At 37.8% G+C, this 20,691-nt stretch overlaps 1 protein-coding gene across 1 annotated transcript in view; it reads right to left on the bottom strand.

Annotated features, from left to right (window-relative positions):
• CNBD1 (cyclic nucleotide binding domain containing 1) overlaps positions 1 to 20,691 on the bottom strand; it is a 519,625-nt gene that overhangs the window by 429,566 nt on the left and 69,368 nt on the right. The window contains exon 4 of the mRNA XM_027870893.1: positions 12,506 to 12,658. Coding sequence (XP_027726694.1) covers positions 12,506 to 12,658 — 153 coding nt within the window. The remainder of the gene's footprint in view (positions 1 to 12,505; positions 12,659 to 20,691) is intronic.

The raw sequence follows: 20,691 nt of genomic DNA, 5'->3' as shown, positions 1-20,691 counted from the left end.
AAGCATTATAATACGGCTCCACTGTCTAGCTCAGTGCTTAGCACATAGTAGACACTTAATAAGTGTGAAATGGTTGATTCTGAACAATAGCAAACTGATCAGAAAATGTTTTTATTAGGACCGTGGCAGTGAGTTGTTTTTCCTTTACACCTAAGCATTACTGCAGCACATTTTAAGGGAAAGGTATTTTTCTAGCCCATGTTGGTAACATGAACTCCATTAATGTCCTCTTTCTCTCTTCAATCTTGTGCAGTCTTTCATTATATTTTAGTTCCAAGTGTACCCTCTAGCCATTTTTTCTAATTAAGACTATCCATTCTTAGCTCTACTCCTACAATGTCCTATTCATCCCCACCTTCAAATATTATCTTGTGTTTTTCTTTACATATTTATCTCCTTTCTTCACTCAGGTTCCACTCCAATGCCCCACCATGATGTGAACATGAATGTGGGTTCTCAATGGCTCTACCCTGGTTTAGGGAATATAAACTCTGGTAGATCCTTCCTACTACACAAGAGAGACAAAGCCCAAACCAGCTCATTTCAAAGAAGCTTAGCATCAATCAGTATTAGTCAATGAAGCGGGCAGAAGGTGTGATTTTTTTTTCCCTTGGTCCAGAGCAATTCAAAAGACTGAGGTTTAAAAGTAGGGGCAGCTAGATGGCACAGTAGATACAGCATTGGCCCTGGAGTCAGGAGGATCTGGAGTCAGTGAGTTCAAATCTGGCCTCAGACCAAACACTTGACACTAGTGTGACCCTGGGCAAGTCACTTAACTCCAATTGTCTAAAAAAAAAAACATGGGAGGAAAAATTTCCCCTTTAGTGTAATAAATTAAAAACAGAATGTATAGTGCTTCATATGGATTCTATGTGCTACTATATGTTTCAACATATTGAGTTTATTATGAAAACATTTATGCAATAATTCACCTAATTTATTAAGCAATTTTTTTCTTCTACTTAAAACAGACTTTGCAAGCTTTATTATGTGTATATGTATCAATCAATTAGCAATTACTTATTAAGCAATTCTCTGTATTCTTCACAATCTCTCTCCCCTTTTAGAGGGAGTAGAGATATTTAAGATAAGGTCCCTGTGTCTGATCTCAAAAAACTGAAAATCTAATTGGGAAGATAGAATGGACACATATAAAACAATTCAAGAAATTATCTGGAGCAGCAGCTCTCAAATGTTTTGGTCTCAGAACTCTTTTACACTCTTAAAAAGGATGGTAAAGTAGATAAAATATAAGTCATATTTCTCCTGAGATTACATTCATAACCTAGATTTGAAGTCACTGGTGTATAGTGTCTACAGAGTTGAGGGCCCTGTGAATTGCTTCTTAGAAAACCAGCTTATCATTGCACCTGACTTTGTTTGTTCTGTTGAAATGGCAGCTTACTTCAAAGTGACAGAAATGGTGGTAGTAGAATTCTTCCCCAAACTGTAAAACAATTCTGGATCAGACCACTCCATGTTATTTTTTTAAAATATATTTTCCATTGCTTTCATTTTTTTTATTTTCCATTTCCATATCAAGGAAGATGACAATCACAACTCAAAAACAGAAGGCTAAAGAAAGCTACTGCTCTACAATGAACAATGGGAATGATAAAGATCACAAGGGAAGACAAGTCATGATCTTCATCTGAATTCAAAGGCACCATGATATTTGCATGGATCTGTGAACTCACTGATGCTGATGTGTGTGCTTTGAGCTAATGAATAAAGAATCCCCAGAATGAGTCAGAACCACTAGTTATTTTAACAAACAAGTGTGACTAAATTTAATTGTGACTAATTATTATTTAATAATAAACCTATTATTGAATAATAACCACAAACACTTATTAAGCATTAGTTACTATGTGCTGGGTACTACATAAGATATCGAGAATGCAAATAAAAAAAAAAGTTCTTGCCCTTCAGGAGCTTACAATGTATTAGGAAGAAAGTAAGAGTTGCACTGCTCTTAGAACTGACAAATCATTGCTTTTTGATCTTTACAAGGTACTTTCCTTCAGAACAACCTTGTCAGGTAGGTTATGCAAGCATTCTTAGGAACATTTTACGGCTGGGAGATTAAGGAAAAGACCAGGTAACTTTCAGGACTTGAGGCAAACTCACATAATCACAAAATTTCAGAAATGGAAGGGCCTTATACAACCCATACCAGGAGAATCCCAATGAACCTGACAATTGGTCACCTAGCTTCTGCTTAATCAGTCAATCATTCAACAAATATTTTTAAGTGCATACTATGTGCCAGGTACTGGGCATACAAAAGGCAAAAATGAAATAGTTTCCATTCTCAAGGACATTCTACCAGGAGAGAAACATCTAAGTTTGTACAAAATAAAATAAAATGAGGATGAACTTAACCACTTTCAGAAAAAAAAAATCTATTTTACTTCTGAATTGGTCTTCTGATTTCAAATGCTCTTTCCAAAACATCATTGGGCTTTTCACTGCATAAATACCACACTCACACACACACACACACACACACAGACACAGACACAAAGCTGTAGGCTTCTATCTATGTATGTGCTACCATTTGTTGGGTATTTTCTGGACTCAATGATCAGGCACAGGTTGAACTATACTCCACTTGCTGCCAATACTGAGAATCCCCAACCCTGTTGCTAGGAAAATGTGTTCCCTTCACAAATGAAAAAGAAAAGGAGGCATACATTCCATTCCACACTTAGAAAGGTTTTTTTTTGTTGTTGTTGTTCAGTCATTTCAGTTGTGTCCAACTCTCTGTGACCTCATTTGGGGTTTTCTTGGCAAAGATACCAGAATGGTTTGCCATTTCCTTTTCCAGCATATTTTACAGACAAGGAAACTGAGGCAAACAGGGTTAAGTGACTTGCCCAAGTCACACAGTTAGTAAGTGTCTGAGGCTGGATTTGAACTTAGGTCTTCCTAACTCCAGGCCCAACACTATCCACTGTGCCATCTAGCTGCCCCTTAGAAAGGTAACCCCTCTTTTTTTTCAAAATACAATTATTTGCTGACAACATTTATATAGAAAATGTGTCCTAGACAACTCAAACCCTTGCTAAAAATAAAATTTTACATTATTCAGTAGTCAATTTTATCATCAAAAAGGGCAATTTGAAAATATCAACAAATGTGATTCTAATACTTGGTGTAAAAATCTCTGTCTCCTCACTGATTCTTTAAATTCTGGCTTGATATTGACTTGTTTCCCCAAGGAGACAATTGAATTCTAGGCTTGCAAATCCACTTTGCCTCCACGACGAAGGCCTTTGTGAACGCTAGCTTATTGGTAGTGAGACACATGGTTGGAGATTTTGTCTTAGCTTCTAGGTGAACAACAAGTGAGATGGCACCGTTTCTACGGCTTGTTCTCAAAGCTACCAAATAATTAAAAGACTTATGAAGGAGAAAAATGGGCACAGTAAAGAAAAGGAAAGCTAATCACAAATGGTCAACCAAAGAGGACTTTCTGGTTTTGTCAACCAGAGAGTAAAAAGCTGATCTAGGTGCATTATATATTAGTTTAATATTGAGTGAACCTATTCCCTTAAGCAACTTATCCAGGAAATGAAGAATATTTTCAATTTGTCTACAAATAGAAGACAACAAACATTCTGCTCTGTGTTTCCCTGAAGAGGTTACTGCATTGTGGGGAGGTTTCTTTTCCACTTGGCTTAGACTCATAGAACTTGGGTTCAAGTCCTGCCTATGCAGGAGTCATTTAATTTCTCTGAGCCTTATACTTCCTCATCTGTGAGAAGAAGGGTTAGACAAAATCATGTCTAGGATTATTTCCAGGCCTAAATCATATTAGCATGATTTAGGGTTTGTTTGTTTGTTTTTATTTGTTTTGGGGTTTGTTTGTTTTTTTTGTTTTGTTTGGTTGGTTTTTGATTTTTAAGTTTCATTGTGATAGACATTTGAGAGCCAACTAGCATTTTGGGATTTGTAGTTCAGAGAGACAAGAATTACTCTCTTGGTCCCAAGAGCAGTTTGGGACTATGGAGACCTTGGAGCCAGAAGGCAGAAAGGGACAGAATCTACAAAACAGACTAGGGAGAGAAAAGTGGGGACCTCAAGAGCTGAGCAGCAGCAGCAATGGAAGTCCACCTCCTACCCCTAAACAAGACTTAAGACTTTGGAAGCTGAGCGCCAAAGAATATGTGCACAGGAACCACAGGCAAGGAAGGAAGGAAATAAGCATTTATTAAAAGTCTGCTATGTGGGGGCAGAGTCAAGATGGCGGAGGGAAAGCAGTGACTTGTTTGAGCTGTCCCCCCAAACCCCTCTAAACACCTGCAGAAAAATGACTCTCAACAAATTCTGGAGCAGCAGAACCCACAAAAAGACAAGTGAAACAAATTTCCAGCCCAAGATAAACTAGATGGTTGATTGGAAAGATCTGTTGTGCCTGGCTGGGAGAAGGGTGGAGTTCAGCATGGGTGTGCGCACAGGCAAAGACCAGGCCTCAGCAAACCTGGAGCAAGCCTCAGGGACTGAATCAAGGGGAGCTGTGGTGGTTTCCAGACTTCTCAACCCACAAACACCAAAGACAACTTAGAAAGTCAGTAGGAAAGGTCTGTTGGACCTCGGTGACAGAGGAGCTCTGTCCCAGTCCCAGTTCTGGTGCAGCCCCAGTTTGGCGGCTGCTTCAGAATCTCTGAGGCCACAGATGGAGGGGAAATCAAGTGGCTGATCACAGGGGGATTGCAAGGGATTTCTTTGATGGTGTTGAGGCAGGATTCTCTTGCTTTGTCCATGCTTAGATCTGGGTCTCAGTTCTGAGGGGCGGTCCTGGGGCAAGGAGTAGGGCTGGGGTGATGGAGCTTGTGGTGGTGGTGGTGCTTTTTACTAGGCTTGGGGGTACATGCCCCTAATTCTTGCTACTGGGACAGCAGAGGCTGGTGGATTTCTTGAGTTCTGGAGTTCTGAGCTGCAGTAGGCTAAGCTGATCTGATGTCCATACTAAAGTTTGGTATTAATATGATAAACCCCAGGGAGATGGGGTGGAAGGGAAGATATCAAAATGCCTAAGGGGGGGAAAACAGGTCCAGGTTAGAAGCAAAGCATAGCTTTGGAAACAAAAGTCATAGCTCCCATGCTGGTCAAAGTAGGACAGAGCCATGAGTAGCCTCCTGCACTTAGGAGGGAGACCTACTCTTAAAAATAACAAAACATGACAAAACCTTTGCTTTTTAAGCCCTTGTGGTGTGATACGTGAGCAAAGTTCAATTGTTTATTTTGTTCTTTGTGGTGCTCTAACTCCCTGAATTGCCTTGACCTCTGGGCTTTGACTTTTAATACTTGATTACAAATATCAAGAATTTTGAACCTACTTACCTTCACAAAGCCATTTCGAAGGTTTCATTCTTGTTGTCTTTAATGGGATAGAGGGTATTAAATACTCCTCTACTAGAGGAATATTTAATGCCCATCCTTAAGAGTAGTTCCTGGGACAGCTAAGTGGCGCAGTAAATAGAGCACTGGCCCCAGATTCAGGAGGACCTGAGTTCAAATGTGAACTCAGACACATAACACTTACTAGCTGTGTGACCCTAGGCAAGTCACTTAACCCCGCCCCTCCCCCCCAAAAAAAGAGTAGTTCCTGATGGCTCCATCTTTCTTTCTCTGGTCATTACCTTTGCAATGGCCATAGAGTACAGTGTTGTGTGCAAATTCAATTGTTTCCATCATTGTCATTGTTGTTATTATCATTAACATCACGTTCAATGAAATTGAGACAGAAACAGTTCTGAGACAAATCACCACCCTGTTACTTTTCATTCATGTTTGATGTTTGACACTCTACTGAACAGAAAGATAAAATATCTTCTTTTTTTTATTTTAATTGAATAGAACTAAGAAGACATAAACTCATCTGCTATAGCTCCCTGAAAGTACATTCAGGGCAAGTCTAGAAGCAGACAGAATGAGAGATATGGCATGTACTTTATCCTTCTTCCTCTCCTAGGTCTGATTTCTTCTTCTAGTTCTTTTTATTTTAAAAGCTTTTTACTCCATGTAGCTTGGAAATAATTAATATTTGGCACTGAAACATTTGTTAAATAACATTGTTCTTTAATTTTTATGGATCAGTGTTATGTCTGGAAGAATGTGAGCAACAGTTTGATCTACGATAATACTCAAGTTCAGTGCAATTTCTTGATTGAATTGCCAGAGATATTTTGAAGTATTTGTCATACAGAAACTTGTCATTAGTTGATTTCCGTAAGAAAGCAATCTTATTATGTATAATTCTAGTCATCAGATCATGCATTACAAAGCATTCAGGAGGTCCTAAATTTTTGTGGCTGTAAGTGTCTAGCATTTCCTTTCATAATCTAAATTAATCAGTTAAGTTTGTGTTCCTTCAGGGTAATCTGCCTCAAATTTCTGGTATTAATGATCTGAGCTTGAATTGCCATCATACACTCTACTCTGTCCTTTCACTTCTATAAGCAACTCAACATGATTCAGCTATTTATCAATGTCAATGTATCAATGTCAACATATTGCTGATTGAGTTCACGTAGACATCTCCCATGGGAGGGACTTTTGTTCTGTTTCCACTCTAGTATCTTAGGTATTTCATTATCCTCCAAAGGTAAACAACTTTCAGTCACATTTGGCAAATCCGAAGCACATGCCTACAACCAGCCTTTGCTGTGGCTCACTGAACTGATAGCTACTTGTTATAAAAGGATATTTTGAAGTTTTTAACATGTTTATCAAATAATGATGACAATGATAATACTGCAGAGGGGAAAATCAATGCAAACTGTTTAGATATGGGAGGTAAAGGAGAATGAAATGCTAAAAAACATCTCATGTTTGAAAACATGCCATACTAGGTAAGACCGCAAATTTACATAGTTACCTAGTGATCAAACACATTATGATAAAAAAATTCACACAAATGAGTTAAATGAAAATAATTTAAAAAGCGTAATAATCCAATACGTTTAAAGATGACAGTTCCTATGAATGTTGCTCCTATTCTGCCAGAGATTTCCCCAAATTTTCCAGTAGGCCGCATCTTTAAACTCTGAGATCTTTTAAGTGCTGACTGTGACAAGTCTCAGTAAGTTATGATTTATCAGAACAGACAGGACCATTTCATCTCCTATAAATTTTAAGCATACATATTACTCTTTGAAACAGGATATATAATTTATCCAAGACACAAGTCTAAAATACAAATTGGCAGCTCGTGATGACTATCAGGGAGGGAGGAGTTTTAGCTCAAAAACGATATACTAATCTGTGAAATAACTCCTTATATATAGAATATGGCCTTTAATGTAAAAAACGATAACTATGTAGTCATATAAGGGAAAAAAGCATGGCCTAGTGGATGGGGCCCAGCCTCAGAGTCAGGAAGGTTCCAGTCTTGTCTCTAACACATATTGACTGTGTAGCCTTGATCAAATGAATTAACCTTTCTACTTTTCTAGTGCTGTTATTTACTCAGTGACAAAGCTGTGGTTTGCAAATATCCTGGGAGATCTGTGGTCTATTGAATCACAAGTTTGATATAACAAGTGGTCAGCTTCTATTATCTTGTCTTCATTCATCTTGGCTTGAGCAAATAGGGAACTGCATTTTGCTTCTTAAGAAAAGCCAAGTCTCTGCCCCTGGTGTGAGATTGTGGGTCCCTCTTTGCATTCAGATACCAAAACAATCTCCTGCACCAAGAGGCGCTATCTTCATTTGGAAAAGAAGCCCAAATTATCCATGACCCTGCTCTTCCTCAGCTTTAGCTTTGCTTGAGGAGTATCTCTAGCAGTGGTACTACCAGTCCTACCTTACAACACACCCAGTCTTTTCATAACCTCAGCCCCTAGCAGAATGCACATAGGAGGCACAATAGAAATGCTTCTGGAATTGTTTGGGTTCATGCTAACAACTGTAAGCAGGGGGAGACATTTTAGAGTGGAGTGGTCTAAAAGTACTTCCGTGCTCAGGGCAGAGGTAAACCACAGCTGTGGAAGGTAATAATCAATTGTCATCTATGGGAATCTTTAGGGTCACCCAGGAGGCAGCTAGATAACTCAGCAGACAAAGAGCTGGGCCTGAAGTCAGGAAGACTTGAGTTCAAATTTGACCCATATTAGCTGTGTGACCCTGGGCAAGTCACTTATTAACCCTCAGTTTCCTCATCTGTGAAATAAGTTGGAGAAGGAAATGGCAAACTGCTCCAGTATCTTTGCCAAAAAAAACCAAATCCAAATAGGGTCATAAAGAGTCAGATATGACTGAAATGACACAACATCTATATGAATTGTTTCTATAGCATCTACAATTTCATACTCAAACAGAATCTACTTCTCTTCTGATAAGTTGAACCTGTAATTTCTCTCCTTAAACAGCATTTCACCAGAGCAATGCGGTGCAACAGGCATGGCACTCTGGGATTTCAAACAGCACAAGCCTAAATGACTAAATTCCTGATGTTCTTCCAGGGAGCAATTTCTTTGACTCTTTCCTAGGAAGAGGCTTTGCATCACTGCTCTACTGCAACATAATGATCTTCAGATGCATGGTCCCTTTGAAGGGAAAATCTTTAATAGGGGAGAGAAAAAATAAATAAAATCCTTGCTGATTTTCTCAGAGGACATGAAACTGGCAGATGAGGAAAGCAAGAGAACGTATAACCGCACTTGGAGCTGACAGCTCAAACTGAGAATTTCCTTAGCTCATTTCTTAGGTCATCTCCTCCGCCTACCCTCCCCACCCCAACCCACATACCTCAATATCACTTTTAAAGAAAATATTCCAAGTGTTTAAAAAAAATTTCCACCAAAGCTGCTTGATATATTTTCAAAAGTTGGTTTAATTTTATCCAGTTGTCACGAAGAGGAAAAAACAAGGCTCCAAAATGAAATTATTTGTCCAGGACTTTGAATCAAGTCAGAGATCAAATAAGGTAAGAAATGGAACTTTTTCTCTTGTCCCCAGGCTTACGATTTTATCTCCGTTATTCCCTTAAAATATTTTTAAAACCCAATACTAGATGCCACATCTAAATTCCTAAAGCAGAACATGACCCACATGTGTAAAAATACAAAACCAATCAAAACTCCCCTTCAGGAGACCATAAAGATTGGCTTCACAGAATCTCGAAGTGGCAACAAAGCCCAGAGGACATCTAGCACCACTCTCTAAAGTATATGGTGGCCATCTCTCCTTCCTTCCCCTATCTTGAAAATTTTCCTTCTTAGGTTGCTATTGATCTAAATTTAGATTAAGTCTTAACAATAGCTAACATTTATCTAGTTATCTAAAATTATCTAAAGTTATGTGTATATATATACATATATATATATATATACACACGCATATGTGTGTGTGTGTAATTTAAACCCTCACAACAACCTTGTAAGGAAAATGCCATTATTATTTCTATTTTGCGGAAGAAGAAACTGAGATTGAGAAAGGTAAGTTGATTTACACGAGGTTACAAAATTAGTAGGTGGCTGGGGCAGGATTTGAATTTGGGTCCTCCTGACTCCAAGTTTAGTGCTTTATTGAGAGAAAAGATTATTTCTCTCTCATTTCAATAGCCAATTATTAAAATTAAGAATATCCAAGTTTTTTTCTCTGGGCTATTTCCTTCTCCAAAACCCAGCCTCCCAAGACTGGGCTGATGGAAGATAGGATTAATATTCCTTTTATTCCACCCAACTATATCAGATTTCTAATAGGAAACTGATTTCCTGCCCATTGTGTTCTACTCAAGCTCATTTGGATGAGGTAGTTCCTCTGTCTAGGTCTAACAATTAACAGCAAGAAAACAGGTGCTCCATCAACCACCCACTACCATACCATTCATAGGTGGAATCAGCAGTTACAGGAAATAGAGAAGTTTTGAATGCTATGGATAAGCTCCCTTACTTTGGTAGTGTACTTTCAGGGATGTACAGATTGATAATGAGATGGACTTATGCATTGCCAGAGCCACCTCAGCATTTGGGAGACTCCAAAAGAAAGCATGGGAGAGAAGAGGTATTAGACTACCAAACTGATGGTATACAGGGCTGTTGTGCTGACCTCATTGTTGTATGCCTGTGAAACCTGGACAGTCTACCAGAGCCATGCAAGGAAACTGAATGGTTTCTATTTGAATTGAATTAGGAAGATTCTGAAGATCACCTGGCAGGATAAGATGCCAGACATTGAAGTCCTTTCTCAAACTACAGGGCCAAGCATTCAAACTCTACTGCAGACAGCACAACTATGATGAACTAGCCATGATGTTTGAATGCAAAATGTACGTTTGCCAAAAAGATTATTTTATGAAGAACTGACACAGGGCAAGCATTCACATGGTGGTCTGAAGAAGTGATACAAGGACACTCTCAAGGTCTCTCTTAAGAACTTTGGAATTGATTGTATGATGTAGGAGATAATGGTATAAACCACTCAGCATGGCATGTCCTCATCAGAGAAAGTTCTATGCTCTATTAGTAAAGAAGAATTGGAAACAGCTCAAAGGAAATGCAGAACGCGCAAACTTAGAGAATCCACCCCAAATGTTCACACTGAGACTATTTGTGTCCAATCTGTGGCAGAACATTCCGAGCTTGTATTGATTTAATCAGCCACAGTCAGACACATTGAAGCATGATAGCGATGTCATTTTGGTCCTCTTCAAGAACAAAAGACAACAACCAGGTTGTGCAAGGCTGTAGGTGGGCTGGGTAGAGGTAGTCCCTTTGTCTAAGAGAGACAGGATGTCACTCTCCCAGCCCCTCATTAGAATAGGTCTACCTATCATTAATTGTTAACCAATCAGAATTGATTGTCATTCTCTGGTATACTCACTTTTCAAAGGGCATACAAGCCATGATTGTGTTTGGTCTAAGAGAGATGGCCAAATGATCATTAATTTTATTAATAAAATGCTGGCATTATTAATAAAATGATTAGTTACCCAGAAATCAGATTTTTCAAACTTTTTATACATCACACTATCCACTAAAGTCTAGCGCTTCTTAAACTTTTTCCACTAGAGACCCCTTTAGCACTTGTTAAAACTTTGGGTCCAGATCCCATATGGGCAACTATAACCACCTAGCTGCCTCACAACTTCCAAATTAAACTAATTCATAGTAAGAGATTGGATTCTACTGAACCAGACACTTAAGTCCTGGTTCTAATTCTTCCCTTTTGGTGTGACCTTGGGTAAGTTCCTTCAACTGTCTGGCCAATAATTGCCTAATCTATCAAAGAAGAGTGTTGGTCTGGAACAGATCATTTCCAAGGCTCTTTCCAGCACTAAATCTCACAATCCTTTTTGATACCCTCCTCCTTTGGATAGTCATAGGTAATTCTACTTTCTTAGTTACTTGTCATACACAAGGGGAAAAAGATTTATTTCTCTAGACTTCTCTTTTTTCCTACTTTTTTCCCTGGTTCCATATTTTTTTCCTTCCATTTTTGTACCAGGCAAAAAATAAGTAAACATTTCTGGCCTCTAATTCATCCCCAGGTCTTATCATTTCTTTTTGAGAAAATCACAAGCTTTATTTCTTATAGAAAAAAACTTCCCTTTTTTCCCATTTTAATATAATACAGTCTTGAGAAATTCCATAAAAATTTAAATTCCATCATAGGATTTTGAATGGAATTTATTATTATGGTGTCTTTTAGAAATAAATTATATCAATTTATATATAATCACCTAAAACTCCCAAAATACCTCTGACAACACATTCAGCCACAATCCTCCCTTTGGCCACAATTCCAGTCTCAGTAAGAATGCTCCTCTCACTCTCATTCTTGCTTATATTTTCAGTTCCAGACCCAACCTCAATTCTAAGATCATGCTTTTCCTTTGGCCCAGTTCTCAGTCCTGACCTAACTATTTTTCCACTTTGGGCCTTTCTCCCAGAACCCTGTTTCATTCACAGTACAAGTTTTGCAACTGGGCTCTGCCCACTTGGGTCCACAACTCTTCCAATAAACCAGCTAAGCTCTGATCCTAGCCAAACTACTTTATAGAAATTAAACTTAAAGAAACTTATAGATTTAAAAGATTTAACAATAATAGAGGGGGTCAATGAGGAAAGCAATAGGCACCCCTCATCCTTTAATTACCTCTTAAGATTTGCTGATTAGTTATATGGCAGCCATACATTCTCAAGAAGTGAAGCGATTATGATTTTTATTTTTCTAAATGGATAGCAGATTAGAGTAATTCATACATACTTCAGAACTCCTGAAGATTCCCACTCATTCCCATCCATTATTGCTATATATCTATAGAGTACTTAGCAGCTGCATTGTTCTAAATAACATGCCCATTTTTTTCTGGTACATCCTAAAACTCTATGCACATAAATTCTATACACAATAAAAATTAAATCATCACTATTTTCAGCCCATCAGAAATCATTGGCACTGCCAGGTTCTGCAGAATGGTTGTCAGTGTCACTCGAGATTATCCAATAAATAGATGTTATTCTCAAATAAAAAGCAAAATATTTGCACTTACAATTTCTTCAAGACAGTAATGAATTCTTCCACCTTGTCCTTGAATTGGTGTGCAAGCTCTGCAGATGTTTGGCAATGAATGTCTCTAACATAAAAGCCAATATCATGAATGTTATCATTCATAGGACCAACTCCAGGATCTACGAAGGATGCTCTAAACAAGAAAACAAAGTAGTATTATCAAGTCCTGTTCAGATAACAATAATAAATAATAACTTTATAACCTGGAATAAGTTAGATGTATGTACATATATGTAAGATTTCATATACATTATTTCATATGTATATAAAATATGTACATTAAAACTTACATATACAAACTGCACTAAGGCTTTTGGGATACTCAATATATGTTGTTACTGTTGTTGTTGTTGTTGTTGAGTCATTTCAGTTACATCTGACTCTTTGGGACACCATTTGGGATTTTCTTGGCAAAGATACTACAGCAGTTTTTCATTTCCTTCTCCAAATCACTTTACAGATGAGGGTGCAAATGGGATTAAGTGACTTGCCCAGGGTCACACAGCTGGGCAAGATTTGAACTCTCAGGCCAGATTTGAACTCTTCTTCCTGACTCCAGGGCTCTACATATATATACTTTTTTTTGTTCCCAACTATAGCAATTGGAGGTTACCTTGCTACGTGAGGCTCTTTCTTAGATGTTCTGGCATTTTAATAATGCTTTCTTTTTTCAATATTTTAGAAGCAGCTTAGAAATCATTAATAAGGTTCTCATATAGAACTTCTAATTTTACAATTAAATGTTAAGAATCTACAATATTTTGAAATATATTGACCTTAAATATAGAGGAGGCTATGAGTAGATGAACCCATTTCAACTTCTTTTAAATAATTTTAAAGTATATATAATTGGAGGAATGCTGTGATCCAATTCCCTTAGGATTGTCTTCCCAATTAAAAGCTCCTACAAGAGCAAGAGGAATAAATAATAGTAATTTACATTAAAGTTTACAAAGCACTTTGGTGAGGACAATCTTGTGTAAGGATAGCATTTTATTGGTGAAGAAACTGAGGCTCAGAAAAGTTGAATGCCATTTATCCATGATCACACAGCAGTAAATGTCAAAGGGGTAACTTGAACTCAGGTCTAATGATTCCATATCCAACTTGCCTCTATATTTGGGTCCACAACTCTTCCAATGAACCAGCTATGCTCTAATTCTAGCCCCTATAACATGTTTCTATCTATCTTTAAAAACTGGGAGAAAAACACAAACTCTGACAACTAGAGAACTGTCATTTTAACTTTAATACCTAAGAAAATAATTACAATAAAGTTTGAGTTATCTGAAGCACACCAGTCAATAAAAACTAATTATCTTGGACTTCCAGGTCATGTAATCAACAAAATATAGAACTAGATTTTTTTTCAATCTTCATGACATCTCAAACTTCTCAAAAACAAGAATTATACATAAAACATAAAATAGTTTCAACTCTCTCCATGGGCCAGAACATCAAGAACCCTACTACGGTAACAATTCAAAGAACTAACAGCAAGAGAAGACTAATCCTTAACCCACTACCCTTCTCTCTCAGAAATCCTTCCCTGACTGCCCACTACATAAGTAAGGTTGCAAAAACTAACCCCCAGGTTTGCAACAGAACACAACTCTGCCCTCCCTCCTCTCAATGTCTGTAAAACCAAAAAGCATAATCTTACTCTGGCTGGGACAGTAGCATGGCATCCTTCCGTGCTTTAACAGGTCTTAGACACAGAACTGAGTAACAGAAGGAACTGGGGCCAGAGACACGTGTGGCTGGATGATACTCCATTAAACCTTAGGAAAACAATTCAGCATCCAGCTGGAGGCAGCACTGTCTCCTCCAAAGTCATTTGAGGCAGACGCTGAGGGCGGTAAAACATGACTTTCCCAGGAGGGGAGGAGACCAAGATGGGTTTGAGGTCCAGCCACCATGGAAACTGTAATCAAGGGGAAGGAAAAATAAAGTGAGCAATAGAGGAAAATTAAGAGGAAAGATTGAAATTATCAAAGACCTCAGTGGAAGAAGACTTAGCTGAAGACCTTAAGCATAAGCAGATAAATGGCCAGAGAAGATATCAATAATAGAAGGGGATGCAGCCACCAGATTAGCTAAGATTCCAGGCTCTCTGAATAAATACTGCAAGACAAAGGAAAAAGAATCAATACCTGATGAGTCAGGAGACCCTGTGAATCCCCAAGAGAGAATGGAAATAAAGCAGAATGTTCCTGAGTGGTTTAAAAGAGAAATAAGAATTATGAAAGCAGAATTTATGGCCTGCATAGCAGAAATAATTGGCAGAAGAGAAAAACTTGAATTCACAGCAGCAATTCTCACCAAAGAGACAAAAGAAGGACATAATGATTGGACCTGTAAATATACAGAAGTGAGGGAGGATCTAGAAAAAGAGAAGCAAAAAGGAATAATATTTAAAGAAAACATAATTACCATAAAAACAAAACAGATGAATCTGAAAGACAGAATGTGTAGAAATAACTTAAGGTTTATAGGTTTTCCAGAAGAACATGGCAAGTCAAAAAATGTGGACAGCATAATATCAGATAGAAATAATGCAAGAAAACTGCTCAGATTTCTGAATATAGAAAACAAAGGGTCAATAGAAATAATCCACAGATCACTTCCAGGAAGGAAAAAACTCTAGGCTATAACCCTTAAGACATGTAACAGTTAAATTAAATAATTCCACTGAAAAACAACAAATTCTGGAAGCTACCAGGAGAAAATCCTTCAAATATAAAGGAATGGAAACTCAAATAACACAACACTGTTTTCTACCTACCAGAAATTATAGGAGGGAGTGGAACAACATGTACTGAAGAGAAAAGGAGCTCAAGATGCAGCTTAAGATAAGCCACCCCAAAAACTTGAGCCTATCCATTAATGAAAAAAAAAATTAAAGAACATTCAATAAGAAAGAAACATTCAGAGCATTTCTAGAAAGAAAACTAGACCTGATGAAATTATTTGTTTGACAAAAAAATTCAAGAAGTGTAATGAACAAGCCTGAAATATCATGGACTAAATCTCAAAACATTCCACTTACAAGTATATCAGGGTTTTTGTGGAACTAAACTATAGAAAGGGAAGGGCATGAAAAGACAGAAGGGAGGAAAGATGTAGAGAAATATGTGATGTATCCTAAGTCAAAAGTTAACAATGAAGGAAAATAACTACTTCAATCTCTCAGGAAAATGAGATCCTACAGAAGAAGGAGTGAAGAGGCAAAAAGAGTAATTGAAACAAGTGCAAATACAGAAGAAACCTCATTTCAATGTTGGAAGGGCTATCATTGATGAACACTACCACAGGAAAAGAGAGATATTCTACAAAAGGAAATGGAGACCCTACTGGCATAAACTGTAGGGATTTGTACTTAGAGAACTCATCCTGCCCCAAGAGAAAGGGAATCAGAGCTCCTGAAAGAAACTGAAACTCAGAAGTGAAGAAGTGTATGGGCTTAGAAAGAAAGCTGCTAGTGCGGGGCGGGGCAACTAGGTAGCGCAGTGGATAGAGCACCGGCCCTGAAGTCAAAAGGACCTGAGTTCAAATCCGGCCTCTGACCAAACACTTGACACTTACTAGCTGTGTGACTCTGGGCAAGTCACTTGACCCCAATTGCCTAAAATAAAAAAAAAAAAAAAAAGAAAGAAAGCTGCTTGGGAAATCGAAGGGAGGGAAGAACAGGGAGGATAACCATGGGAAGGGCAACGGTAAATAATGAAGTACTACCAGGAACATAAGGAAATTCCTACTACATGGCAACTATTACCTGCAAGAACTGACATTTCTAAGAGTGACTCACAATAGATGAAAGGGAGGCAGGGGATAAGATTTACAAGAATCTAAAAGATCTATAAATTGTTTAGAAGAGGAAACCCATAATAAACACTCAAGCACCTTTACCTTTACTTAAGGAAGGCTTAATTCCATGAGAAGTACAGAGACTGAAAAAGGACTAAATAAATATAGACTATGAATCAAAGGAAAAAAAAAGTCTAGAAGAGACAGAAGTGGAAGATAAATAATGAAGCGAATGAGAGAAAGAAATCCTGTTTTAGAAAAAAGGGCCAAAATGAAATTTTCAAAACTAATGAATGAAACAAGTTGAAGGAGAGGAGAGTAAGACATATTTTAATTGACTACTTAAATGAGAGGGGGGAAAGGTGAAGAATTATATAAGTAGGTAAATGAAAGAAGGAAAAGGAAACTACTAAGTTAAATAAAGCTCCAAAACTAAGGAAAGAGAAAAACAAATAGAAAAAGAGGTGTTGACTCTGAGAAAGAGAGCCAGTGGGAATAGGTCTGCATTCAAGTACATTAAATTAAAACAAATAGACAAAATACTTTGTTTGCAGAGGAAACAGGAACAAATTCTAATTTTTAAAAAATTGTCACAAGGGACCTGTGAACAATTAGATCTCTCCTTAATTATTTCCTCCCCCCATCCTTAAATCACTATCACTTTTCTCCTTCTGCCAACCATCAGAGGTCACCATCATGTAGACCTCAGAGATATATATTTTTTGGCTCTGGACAATTCAATGTTCATACTTCAAGCTACCCTCACCAATGAAGTTAGAATATTTAATCATTTTTAACTTCAAACTATTTCCTACTTTTCTTTTATTTTGTTGTGTTTTTTTTTCTTTTCATTCACTCATGAAAGAAACATTTAATATGTACCTCTTGTGTTCAGAAATCTCTTTTAGGTATGAAGAAAATACAAAAGCTAGATAAGAGAAGATCCCTACTCTCCTAAAATGTACAGCCTATTTAAGGTGAAGTAATACAAACATAAATTGTTATTATGCCCACTATTCAATTCAATTCAGTAACATGTATTAAGCATTGGAAATCTGTGTCATAAGGGGAAAGTTATTGCCAGTTTTGTGGCAAGAAGAAAGAAAAAATAGATGAAGGAAGTCAACATAGAAGAGACAGTATTTTGCAGAATAGATTTTAAATGATAGGTAGGAATTGAACAGACTAAAATGGTGTAAAGGGTACTTCAGCCATTGAATATTATGTCAGCAAAAGCAAAAAAGTATACTACATGTTTGGCATAGATGAGAGAAATATGAGATTACCCTGGAAAGGTAGGCTGGTATCTGATCATTAAAGGTTTTCAATGCCTCCGAACAAATCTTTAACTTCCTAACTTCTAAATGCTAGTGACTTTCTTCTCAACTCTACATCACTCATAAACTAGGTTAATTAAACCTTACCATCTCTTAGAATTGTCTCATCCCCAAGGGCTAGAGAGGGAAATTATGAACCAACTATTGAAGTCATGAAAAAAGATAATGGAAGAACCATATATCAGAGTAATAGACATGGGAATAAGGTAGGGTACAATTGGTAGATTTCATGAAATTCAAAAGGAGAGAAATAATTGAGGGATAATGGTTAAGGAGTGGTCTGGAAACCAAAGCAAAGAACAAGAATATGCTATCTCCGGCCTCACCCTTAAGAGACTTAGGGAGTGGAAGGATTGGCCTCTATTAAAGAAGGCTGTAAGCTTAGCAGCATCCTCAGAGTGAACAGATTAAAGGAAAATTGGTTGAAAAGATCAAGGAAGGAAGGTGTTTGAGTATTTCCTTTCAGAATCTTTTATGAGATTTTAAATCTTCAAAATGTCCCGCAGAGGTAAAAAAAAAAGTGTGACAACCTTAAAAGATTCCTTGATTTGAGTTCACTTTTTTAAAATTTCTTGATGTTGTAAGATTTTATTGATCTTCTTGGCAAATTAGAGTAAATGTTCCACTTACTAATATTCTGAATTTCACTGGTTCCTTTTTTCTGGACTTGAAGTCTATAGACCTATTTCTATAGATCAAGTAAAAATGTTCCTTATAAAATGGGGTCCAGAGTTAAGGTCTCGCCATATTATTTAACAATCTCCACTTAAGCCATTCATTCATCCAACAAATTTTTATTTAATGTCAACTAAAAACCTTGTCTTATGTCTATGTCCATTTATGGCCTTGAGAGTACTTGAATAAATATCAGAGTTCTAATTCCATGCTACAGTGGAGTGACTTAGCTTACTCTTAACCTCCACAATTCAGTTGTATACTGACTCCCTGATGTAGAGCACACTTGAAATTAAAATTCCCCCATTGCTCTTCACAAAAGTATCTGATGAAAAGTCATACAGCTATTTCCATGAAACTATTATTCACTTCAATTGCCCTCTCTAGTCTAAGTCAAGCTAGAGTGGGTCGCACTATACAGGGAAGGTTTATGATCCTAAGAAAGAAAATTTCAGTAAGTCCAGTTATTTGTTATCTTTGTAGTATTTGCATGTACCTCTCTTGACTAACAGAGTACATGACACATAGTAGGTACTCAATAAACGCTTGTTGACGTTGACTTATTAGTTTAATCTATTTCTAATCTTCATGTTGTCTTTTACATAGTAATGGTCAGCTATCCTATTCATACAGGGCTTTCTCTTCAAAAAAAGTTGTTGTTGTTTCAATTATAGTAAGTGTTTCTTAACCATTTCAACAAAAAGTAAGCTCCCTGAAGACAGGATCTATAACATTTTTTACTTTAAACCCCCATGGCCTACTGCAAGTCTTGCATGTAGTAAGAGCTTAATGAATGTTTATTGAATTAAATTGAATTTAGCCACTACCACCATTCATCTCTGTCCTCCCAAGTAACTGTCCCTTCTTTTTCTGGAATGTGCGTATTTTAAAAAGTCAGGAGGGACTTCCAGTGCAAGATGGTGGAGTGAGAAAGGAACCCTCTGAAGCCCTCCCAAATTCCCTTCCAAACAACTAGAAAACTGCCTCAGAATTGATCTAGGAGCAGGGAAGCAGCTTAGCAGCCCAGCAGGAAAGGTCTGTTTCCCTGGGGTGGGAGAGGAGCGAGGTCCAAGAGCAGCAGCTATCCCCACACCAGGGGGTCTGTAGCAGAGCACAGAGCCTGGGGCAATCTACCAGCAAGGACCCACCCTCCTGTAAACCAGCAGAGCCCTAGGCAAATGAGCAGTCTCAACAGGGCAGCAAGGCCCCACCCCAACAACCCCACCCCCAGCACAAGCCACCAACAAAGGATTGATCTCATTGCCTAGTGAAATCCCAGCCCAGGGCTGGCTAGAACCGGCCCCTGAAGCCTGCTGGGAGAAAAAACCTGTTTCCATAGCAGCCCAGTAGCAGGGCCCCACCACCACCACCACCACCACCCCCCCCCCCCCCCCCCCCCCCCCCCCCCCCACCCGCCGGTGCCTAGCAGCTACAAGATCCCTCCCCCAGACCAGCCTCCAGAAAGACTCTGTTACAATAGCAACCCAGCAGAAAGGTCCCACCCCTGGCCAGCAGCTAAACCCCACACCCAGGAGAGGGCAACAGGGAGGCCTACCTGCCCAATACAAACCAGAAAGGAAGCCTACCCTCCAGAGAAGCAAGCACCTAATCCCCAAAATTTAGCAAAAGCCAGCAGTAAGATCCAGAGCCTCAGAACAAAAAGCTTGGGACAGTGCAGAACCAGAGCCTAACTCTCATATAAAAACACCAAGTTACAAAAAAAAAAAAAAATGGTAGAAAAAAATAGCAAAAAACAAAAAACAAAAAACAAAAAAAACAAAAAAAGAACTTGACTGTAGAAAGTTACTGTGGCAAAGGGAGGATCGAGGCATAAACTTAGAAGAAGATAATAGTGTCAAAATGGCTACATGTGAAGCCTCAAAGAAAAATATAATTTGGTCTCAGGCCCAAAAAGAACTCCAGGAAAAGCTTGAAAAGATGTGTTTTAATACTGGCATTTAGTCATTTTCCTTGTGATTTTAAAGTTTATCTTCATATAAACCAATATCACTTTTATTGCCCTAGGACATATTTCATCTATTATGAGGCCAACCTTAATTAGAAGGTAGTTACTGATATCTAAGGCAATTGCCTGACTCAATCTTAAATTAACCTGAGTTTGTATTTTGAGAAAACATTTATTTTGTTGGTCAAAATTAATACTGACATGATTTCGTTATGTGAAGTCTTCAAATTTTCCTCGAATATGACTCAAACTGAAATATTAAAAGTTTTTGTGTCTGAAGTTTCCATAAACAACAACTTAGATTTTGGTAATACAATAAAATTCAATAAAAAAAGGAACTTGTACATACAATATCTTTTATGTAGCATATAAACTCTTAGA

The sequence above is a fragment of the Vombatus ursinus genome, unplaced genomic scaffold, assembly GCF_900497805.2.
Source record: "Vombatus ursinus unplaced genomic scaffold, bare-nosed wombat genome assembly UNPS02000577.1, whole genome shotgun sequence".
Taxonomy (NCBI): Eukaryota; Metazoa; Chordata; class Mammalia; order Diprotodontia; family Vombatidae; genus Vombatus; species Vombatus ursinus.
This window is presented reverse-complemented; position numbering and strand designations above follow the sequence as displayed.